Consider the following 10,356-nt stretch of genomic DNA (forward strand, 5'->3'; position numbering starts at 1 on the left):
GCAATAAAATGAAAATTTATAGGTTTTTTATGCGTCGAGTTTATTTTTGTGGCAGTCAAATTAAAAGGCGGCTTTTAAGCTTTGTATTTAAAACTGTACAGACATTATGAAACTCTTAGAGCATTTCGAATAACTGCATTGTTAATGGCATTAATTAACGATCACATTAATATTTAGTCCGGATTTAGTCAGGAGGAAAAAGTGGCATTTGTATGATTCGAGGCAGATAATGTAGAATCTGGGGAGAACAAAAGATCAGATGTACGCGTACATTCGGAAACGGAATGTTTACGTTGAAAGCGCGGAGCCGCCAACGTCCTGTCCGCTTCCTCCTTCGGCGAAAAGCGCAAAGACCTCAAACGAACCGCCTCATTCAGTATCCTGCGTCGCACGCCCTCAACGCAGAGAATCGACTGCTGCATACGAACGACCGCGAGCGTCCGCATCGGGCCAAACATCAGTATCTGTTCGCTGGCCGCGGCATCCTGACGGCGCTTCGAACATGTAGCCATCCGGCGCAACAACACCCATAGTACAAATCTCCACTCAAAACAAAATCAAATAATGTGATAAATTTGTTTATTTCGAAAGCGCGATGGACGGCCATCAGGAGGACAGCTCTCCGGACCTGTCGCTGAAGCTGCGGCGGGGCTCGAGCGATTCCCGCGATTCCTTTTACATGGACTTCGACAGGGGCATCGATTCGGATATCGAGGAGATGGCCACCACTTCGGGAGCAGATTTCGGGGGCGACACGACGGGGGAGATCACCGTGACGCACAGCGTCACCGGAATCAAGGCGGAAGGAGCCAGGTGGGTGTTTTTGTCTTTATTTGGGTCTCCGAGCTAATCCGGGGGGCATTTTTATTTTACGTATACAACCAATTTTACTATAACATATGAATAAAGATATTCTATGATTAAATATATAATATAGATTGTGTATATATACATATATATAATATAGAGCTAAAATATGATTGGATAAATAAAATGATTGGTTGAAATATGCCCCTGTTGTTTTAACTTGAAAATTGCACTTGATCTCTGCCCATTTGCGGGATGTGGCTCTGGCCAGCACGATCTTATTGACGCTTCTCAATTTAACACTAAACAAGTTTCTGTCAAGAAGGTAAGTGTACATTTCATTTCTTCCGATATAAAACACACGAGAATATTTCCATTCTGGTAATGGATTAAAAATTGGCTGTAATAGAAATCGCCCGTCATAATTGGCATTTTGTTGAAACCCCTTACCACGTCGGCTTGTTATTGGTTCTCCCCCCGTTTTGGGCAATTAGTTTTTTCGCTTTTCGCCGCTTCAGTGACACTTTTGAGGCCGAGATAATACGAACAATGGCTCTGCCAGTGCTACGCTCCCGCCGTTCCCAGAGCGTATATATCAATCAACTTCCGCATCGGTAGTCGCAATTTACACCACGCGTTTAATAAATAATTTACTTCCACTGTCGTGATCGTGGCTCATGCACCATCAACAATTTTCCTCTCGCGTATGTTTGAGGGCGAACGACGACATATTTTTTCAGAAATAAATCACGGCAACGTTATGTATATTAAGTACAACACGATATGTAACGATGCTGATCCTAATTATAGTTGGCCCACAATTCCACCACAAAATATGAGCGGAGGAAGTAGAAGCAGCGCCGCTCTGGGAGGCCGAGACCCGTTGTTGCCTTCGCCAGCTTCCCCTAACGCCGTTATTGTTTCCCCCGAGACTTTAAGCCACTCATCGCCGTCCAAGTCCACAGCTAAAAATCTTTCAGGACACACTGTACATATACAAACACACAAGTAAGTTCTCAATCATCCTCAACCTTGAGTTTGAGTAAATAACGTGCGTTTTAGGACTATTTCAACAACTCCTCTTACCATTTCCGGTTATTATTACCACCAGCATCAATTTCCTGTGATACGAAGACCGAGCAGAGCAGAGAAACAGTCCGAATGGAGACAATTGGGAGCGTAAGTATCCTTTAAAGAATGCGGTGTAGCAGAAAAATTGATTTTTTCGCCAAAACAAAGCGTGTGATCCATTTTTCCGTAACCGTTTATCAGTCACGAAGGTCTGTTGTGAGGGAATGCATGCTATCGTTACTCGTAAATAACGAATATTAGAACAGGTGGAACATGTCACGAGTCTATTTCTTAAAATGATTGATATTATTCTTATTTCAGAGACGCTCTCGCCACTACTCTATCGGCTCTCTACGGTAAGCTTTTGGTGGTTATGGGCACCGCCTTTCCTATGGCGGAGGTGATATCAACGTACATTCCGCCGTCGTTTTATGAAGCCTACTACTTGTACCTTTATATCGGCAGCATGTTCTTCCTGCTATACATGTACACGGTACTGTTACGAGACAAGAGGAATATGAAAAAGAAATGCAAAGAAAACTTGTCTGCGGGTAAGAATAATTTAATTTAAATTCATCCTTAAACACACTCTACTACCATAAGTCACACTTTTTTGCGGGATTCATGGGACTCTCCGCCGGACAGTCGAAAGTTTCAGCAAATTCTCTGGAATTACTCAGTACGCCGATTATCCGGAAAATCCCAGGAGAGTGAACGGAAGTTTTCAGTCGATTGGTAGCCTCCTGGATCCTCTGTTGTCCGCACCACACTTGGGCGAAATTCAGAAAGAATAACTGCTTGCTGCTAATATTTAAGTCTAAAAAATAACTAATGGTCACGAGCGAAACTTCACCATAGTCTTACCTGGTAATGTTTCATCCGCTGTAGGGTGTGTTTGTAGCCATAGTTGATATGCCCTAAACGATTGTTTCAATCCTCCATTATCAGCAATATTCTCGCCTTGAGTTAAATATCCATCCAGTGGCACCTTTAGCTCGGGTAACACGTACTGACTGCAAAAGCAACTGTTCACCTTTTACGCAGAACATCACCACAAAAAACATGTACCTATACTGATCGATGATACACTGTGCTTTCTCGTAAAAGTTCTTAATCGAGCTCTCTTTCCACCACATTTTCAAATTGCCGAATTCGTCGAATAGTCTGCCTAGAAGAAATATTGTTACGTTAAGGAATCTTACACAAATATTGCAGTAACCACCCTTATCATCGAAACCATGGGTCAGTTCGTGCCCTATAACGACTCCGATGCCCCCGAAATTCATGGCCTTTGGGAAAAACTTGTGGTAAAAGGGCGGTTGAAGTATACCTAAAAACGAAAGACTTGTACTTGTAAGAGTTTTTATCGAAAATTATGGGTTGGAAAAAAATAATTTGATAAAATAGATAAAATAAGTCGGCCCACGTCAATATATTTCAGAATCTTTCAGACTTTTTCAGGGATCCAAACCGGCCAGCACGTGGTTCATTAAATCTAAAAACCAAAATATGACGAAAATAACCGTCCGAAATCTCCCTTTCTAAGGCGCAATAATTTTTAAGTGAAAAAACGAATAAGAAGTGCGTTAATGTATAGCTTCATTGAATACGTATACACTAAATATATGCGAGTTTAAAGTTATCTATTAGGAAAACCGAAATTAGCTTCTTCGCAACTTTAAATATGAATATATACCCGCAGGAAACATGATCTGATTTTTGTTCCTGCTGTAGTATGCATTGACTACAGCCGGTGAAGTGCTCCATAACGTTCTGTTTACTTTGGTATCGAGTCGTTTCCTTTCCACTCTAGTCAGATGCCTCAGGATGCTTAATACGTTCTCGAAGAAGTAGTTGGGATGAATCTCAACGTCATAGTAACGCGTGGACAAATCTGTTGACATTAAAACGTGAGTCGACGCTGTTTATACTGTCTGGTTCGAGCCCACCTGTCTCGTTCAGTATAAAATCGGGAAAACCTATTTTCAGATCCATGTGTTCGATTTTCCTCCTGGCGTAGGTTTTGGTAACTGCGTCCAGCCACGAGTTTTCGTTCAATATATTCTCGAAGGACTTAATGAGAGCCTCCGTCATCTGAATGGTGTCGGTCTTGCTGGTCCGGTCGAAGTATTGACGAACGAAAACAGATCCCAATGCCATCCCCATGTGCGTATTCACTTCGGACACGCAAAATTGCCATCGAGGTGGCTTTTTTTCGCGACCATACAGAACGTAGTGGAATCGCTGCTTGATATCTAAAAATCTAGAGTCTAAAATCGAGGTTCAAATATATTTAACACAAGTTTTAAATAATTCCTAGTCGCATATACCCAAATTGTTTAACCTATGTCTTATGAATCTCCAAATGATATAATTCTGTAACGTTCTACGATCTGTATTACTTAGTAAGGGTACCAGTTCTAACAAGTACTTTACACAATACACAGCCACTGGCGTATCTAAACTTATCTCCGTTCCTGTTGATCTAAAAACGATAGAGCATCTGTTTAAAAAGTTTTAAGATGTTACGTCGAGTGACGAGGCAGGGAAAATCAAACCTAAAATGATGTTAAAGTATGTCTCCCAGTCGTACTGAGGGAAATACAAGGTCAACGAAGACAAATCCGTCCTCAAATAGATGTCGGAAATGTTTCGTCGCTCCTCCGTCGAAGCCATACACTCCGCCAACTTGGTTTCGAAGAACACTATGTCATCGACATCGCTTTCCACATCAACCAGAAGAGAGCCCAAAAGCTTAGCGGTGCTGATGATTAATATTTTATAAGCGGTGACGTATTTCACGTTCTTGGCATCGAGGAAGTACTCTCTGGTGGGTAATCCCAGCCCGGTCTGATCGATATGAATTATGTACTGATCAGCATGTCGTATGTCGGGTCCGATCCACTGCGAAACGATTACGTCATTGTTCAACAGACGCATTCTGTAATTGAAATTGTTCTGTTGATATTATTTTAAATATAAATAACAAATCTTTCGTGTTTTATTGACCAATTCCGCGTACTTTTTGGCAGAATATATCTAGCATGTTACCTGGCTAGCAACTTAAACAGATCGAATTCGTCACCAATCCATTGGTCATGTAGCACGGGCCACCCACCCAACTCCTTCAATATTTTATGCAATGGTTCGCTGCCTCTATTAAATATCACGTCCTCCCTCATGCACGACTCGTAGAAATACTTGGCTTTAACGATCGCGCCCGTGGTGATGTTGGGCGTGACGTCCGTTGCGAAGAAATTGCTGAAGGTGATCTTTTTAAGTTGATCGTTGTTGGACGGGATGTCGGATTTGTCCGACAATGTTTTGTTGAGCACCAAGTCTAAGTTTTCTCGAATGATTTCGAAGGTGTCGTAACTAGAGCGGTCAGGAGGGATAGTGTGGTAAAGTTTCCAGTTGCCGCAGGCGTATGTGTAAAAATCGACGCAAGGGTTTATCGACGGGTTCATATATTTCTGCATTATTTTGCCTAGAAAAAAGCTGTTGAATATTTTATGGGAATAGTAACTCAAATTACATCACAGCACTTTGCAGTGTTCTAATTTCCCGTTCGCTTTTAGTATTGTGCCAAAATATCTCTTCTTCATGGCTGGGTGCGTCGTACTCATGATAATTCGTAGAAGAAATGTTGATCTTGACAATCATAATGTTGTCCTCGTCAGAATTTTCTTTACCATAACTAATTGATTCTTTGTTAGACCGAATATCGTCTATTAAGCGCGAGATGTTTTTAAGTTCAGTATTAACTTTGCAAGGTTTTTGGTATTCCTCGAAACCCAGAGAGTTTAAGGTATCAGTGTTCCTTCGACGTTTTAGGTCAACACAATCCCGAGATCTTGATTTTCGCTCGATTTCCGCTTGTGGCTCGTATTCAGCATACACGACCTGTTCTGGAAGATATATAGTCTTTGTATCTGGAAGAATTTCCCTTCGACCATAGTGCTGTAGCAGTTCAGCGTTTTTGTATCGATGGCGGCTCTTGACTAAACCGCATGAGGTCGTCAGAGATACAAAAATGAAATAGGGTAACGCGTAAAAATACACAACATCCCAAGCGAACATTTAGTTTTGACGTTGACGTTTTACCCTGTACATATGTCATTTCAATGAACAATTACTGTCCGTTGCAGAAGCCCCGCGAACTAAAGACGAAATGATCACGGACGAGGAATCAGATAACGATTCCAATAGTACCAGCCTATCTAGTTCCGAGGGAGTGAAATACAGAACGAGGGGTTCATCTTTCTCTGCATCCAAACAAAATTATTACGGCAGTTTCTATCTTAGAATGGGAGCAGTCGGTATAGGACATCCAGTAGACGCTTAAACTGTTTTGATAGTAATACGCGTCCATTTTGCAGCTTTCGGAATAGGCAGCATGATATACTCAGGTTTGGAATTTGGACAATACTTTGAATTAGAAAGAAACACCAAGTGTCACAACGTCCTATTAGCCTTGACACCCGCTACAAGAATGGCCTTTATTTTTATACAAATGTATTTTATATTTCTAAACAATGAAGTAAGTTGCAACAGCAAATTAACACAATTCACTTATCACCTTCGTCTCTTTCCGTTCCCAGCAAATGCGTGTATATAAGCACAAAATAGCCGCGAGATTTGGACTTATGCATATGATCGGCACGAACCTCTCCGTCTGGCTGAACGTGCTGGTGCAGGAAACCAAACACGAAATACTGACCTTTTATAACCCAGAGAATAACTCGTTGAGGATATCGCACAGGATACCGTACAAGGGAAATGTCTTAGGGTGAGTACCAGAAATGAACAGCACTCATTTATTACCTATGACAATGTTTTCCTGTTTTTATTGCGTGAGATATTTACTGAAAATTATTTTAAAAACCGAGAGAATAATTTAAAACACGTTTTAAATTATTCTCTAATTTCATAATATGTACGAAGTAAATTAATCCAGCCCAATCTGATATTTTGATCTGTCTAGAGACAAAGATCTGTCTAGAAGAAAAATTTAGAAAAATATTTTCACGCAATATCTAAACAAAATATTGAAATATTCTCATACTGAATTGTATTCGACAGGCTTCCCATGGTAACCACCGAACATCCTGTCGAAGCTCACGGTCATCACATCGTGGCCAGGGGATTAAAGGGTCCTCATCACCTGTACGAGTGTCGTCGAACGAACATAATAGGTTCCCTGGTTCAAGACGCTTCGCCTTTCCTGTTTCCATGCACCATAGAATACAGTTTGATTTGCGCTGCCATACTGTACGTGATGTGGAGAAGCATCTCCAAATTGCCGCAGGCGGGTAGCGCTACGGTCAAGGCGAAAGCCGACATCAGCACATTCAAGAAGAGCCCGCACCATTACTCGGTGGACTGTGCACGCGCCCACAAGGGTCTCTTTGTCGGTATATTGTTATTGGTATTGACTATAATTTCGTTGATATTGTTCTTTGTGCTGATCTCGCGGTCCGAGTTTGTGGGCTTGGCCGTCATAGAGGTGAACATCTGCGAACTGTCGATTTACGGCATGGCCACTTTGGCGTCTGTGATAGGCATGTGGCAAGTGCGCCAATTGCGCTACGACGGCAGCAAGAACCTGCAACTGGACAACATCCTGCTGGTCGGGGCCCAAACTGGTATGTACATCTATAGCACCTTCACCATAATCGGAGGGCAGTTCACCATTCAGAAGAACACGGTCTTGGTGCTAGTGACGGCGGTAGCTTCGCTCCTGCAGACCACCTGCCAGACAATTTTCATCTTGGACGCTTCGAGGCGATCCTGCGCAACACCCGAGCAAATTCGAAAAAAGCCCGGCCGCGAAATCGTAACGTTCCTGCTGGTCACCAATCTAGCCATGTGGGCGATCAACACTCTGGAAAAGTCCAGAGCGGAATCACATCCGATCCAATTGCATTTCTACGGGTTGTGGGCGTGGACAATCATAACACACGTGTCGATGCCGCTGGCCATTTTCTATCGATTCCATTCGACCGTATGCTTGTGCGAAATATGGAAACGAGCCTATAAGATGAAACCGACGTACATGTAGTACAGCAAAAAGAAGCAACAACAAACTCGCCCTGGTTTTCTTGAAATATTTATCATCTCGACCATGTGCATGTTGTAGCCGAGAGAGAGAGAGAGAGAGAGAAATAAAATGAAAAATCAGACAAATTACCTTTTGCGACCTCATAGCGCCATGTAATCCGATGAGACTGCAATAATTTGTGACACTATCGTATTTGCAACATATCGTAGCTATTAGTGTCGATACGAATCGTGTTCGATTTTTGCCAGAGAAAATAATAATTAACCATTATTTTTACTAAAATCACATATCTATATATTTACGACAACTTATATGTCCATACTATAATATAAGTTGATATAAGTTGTATGTGTGTTTAGGTCTACTTTGAATACGTTGGGTAGAAACGCCGAAACGTCCGACTAGTAAGGCACTAAAATGTAATAAAAGGGAGAAAGGCGATATTTCAACCTAACGATATTTGGACAATACTATTGGATTTTAAATCGATTTCTTGTACATTCTCGAAAGGAAAACGAAACACCCTTCTTGCTCAACACAATTAAAACATATATACGTCCTGTATATCCTCGACCATCTTACGCAACACATATGTAGCTGTAAAACACAAGATGAATAGTCGATCAACTAACCCTTTGACGCCGCCTGTGCGCGTTCATGATTTTAGGATAGTTTTATACTAAGAACTTAGAAAAAGTGTATAGTGTGGGGAACAGCAATACATGTAGAAATTTTATAATACTTATACAATTTTATACCTTTTTAAGGCTTTTTATATCATTAGTCGTAAGTGCAGTAAAATATATTTAAATCGTTCGTAAGATGTTTACCGATTTTCGTCCACGTACAGTTCAAAAGTTCTATTTTCTCCGGATGAAAAGCAAGTAGATTAACACGACACAAAAGGAATATTTTTATAAGAGTTCCCGCCAGCCCCGTTCACGAAAAACTAGGAAATATTAATCAAAAGCTAGTTAGGCGCGTGAGTCGCCGACCACCATCATCTTATTGTTAACTCATTGAGCTTTTTATTAGTCGTTGTTTTCGTTGGTCATATTTTATTGTATTACGCTTAAAGTAGTGATAGATTCCCACGTCTGATTGTTAAAAGTCTGATCTGTAATTTAATGAGGTTCCAAGTCCGGACCTGGTCCCCATGTAACCGATTTATTAATCTTAAGACGAAACACGATCTGAAGAGGTTTGGTTCTAGTTCACAGAGCACCGGTAATCCGATAATTCCTTCTCGATTTAGCCTGCCCTCCTGCCTCCAACTCCCCTCAAGAGCCGTTTTGCGGATGTGCCATATTAAATATTATTGCGAGACTATTCTGTTACATTGTTTGAAAGTTTATTGTATTTATACGCGACGTTGTACAAACAGGAGTCGGTATCATTTTCTTGTATTATAATTTATTAACTATTTACCACGTTATTGTACTTTGACGAAGAGTCCTTAGCCCGATGTAACTAATAAATGGGTTTATACAATTTGAAGGCATTTTTTTCTCTCCCCTTTCCTACCGGCAAAATGGTCGCAAATGTCCAACATCGGTATATTTTTAGCTCACCGGAATATTTACGGGTATAAACTATTTTCGAATTCGTTATTGAATTCCCTTTTAAAGTGTCCCTAATGAATGGTTCACGCTCCACGGACTGTGTCGAGATTTATTATTTACATATGGTCTACGAGACCGGATATTTCAGAAGATTCTTCCTCCGCAAAGACAGCGCCGGTTTTTTCTTTCGCTTTTATGTACCGAATTTTATCACACAAACACAAACACGGCATGTATTTATTGTATATGTTGGAAAAAAAGTAGTGTCGGTCAATCTCTAGTAACATTTGTTCAATGAGATCCTATTAGTGATAAAATTTTCAGAATTTCCATATTATTGGGATGCTATTTACCTTTATTTACAGTTTATACATTTTACATTACTTTAGTTGTTCATCAAAATTAGTTTACTATGGTAAAAATACAAAATACCGTTTTCTTTAAAATATTTATCGCTTGATCACCACTAAGGTCTAAACACTTTGGTACAAACAGCTTTTTGAACCATTTAATTTATACCAACAAATTACTTTAAAACTTTACACAAAAAAACATGAAAAAAAACTATTTTTTTCCCTAACCATTTCCAATTTTTATAATTTGACAAATAATTGATAACGTTGACTATGGTGTTCGTCTTAGCGCGAGAATAATCTGTATACAATTTTTGTAACGACTGTACCATTCACCCCTGAATTTCGTCACCGCTACTGCAGGAATCCAATTATTTTGTTCGCAGTAAATCTCAAGATTCTATGCAGGGGGTGGGGGATAAAACTATGGGGTGAATACTTCTCCAGTATATTCGCAGTTTAGTTGCGTGTTTTGACCAGAAGTCACGTGATGTAAACAGTG

The 10,356-nt window shown here is 40.6% G+C and overlaps 2 protein-coding genes across 2 annotated transcripts; one reads left to right on the plus strand and one right to left on the minus strand.

The window, feature by feature from the left end:
- The first annotated feature begins 267 nt into the window (after window positions 1-267).
- Window positions 268-9,430, plus strand: LOC143204795 (proton channel OtopLc). The gene is made up of 8 exons (XM_076417633.1): window positions 268-813; window positions 1,618-1,815; window positions 1,870-1,986; window positions 2,200-2,429; window positions 6,027-6,197; window positions 6,258-6,418; window positions 6,480-6,667; window positions 6,961-9,430. Exons 1-8 carry the CDS (start codon window positions 596-598, stop codon window positions 7,937-7,939), a joined length of 2,262 nt encoding a protein of 753 aa, XP_076273748.1. The 5' UTR covers window positions 268-595; the 3' UTR covers window positions 7,940-9,430.
- Window positions 2,420-5,998, minus strand: LOC143204763 (neprilysin-4-like). Its single transcript, XM_076417556.1, is given in 11 exon segments — window positions 2,420-2,695; window positions 2,743-2,891; window positions 2,947-3,046; window positions 3,101-3,208; window positions 3,575-3,772; window positions 3,828-4,148; window positions 4,209-4,355; window positions 4,437-4,819; window positions 4,930-5,408; window positions 5,410-5,879; window positions 5,983-5,998. Coding segments are annotated over 11 exon segments (2,595 nt in total). The 3' UTR covers window positions 2,420-2,471.
- Window positions 9,431-10,356: the final 926 nt, after the last annotated feature.

The sequence above is a fragment of the Rhynchophorus ferrugineus genome, unplaced genomic scaffold (genome assembly GCF_030347505.1).
Source record: "Rhynchophorus ferrugineus isolate W39M unplaced genomic scaffold, kcgeb_rfMv2 rfM11, whole genome shotgun sequence".
Classification (NCBI taxonomy): Eukaryota; Metazoa; Arthropoda; class Insecta; order Coleoptera; family Curculionidae; genus Rhynchophorus; species Rhynchophorus ferrugineus.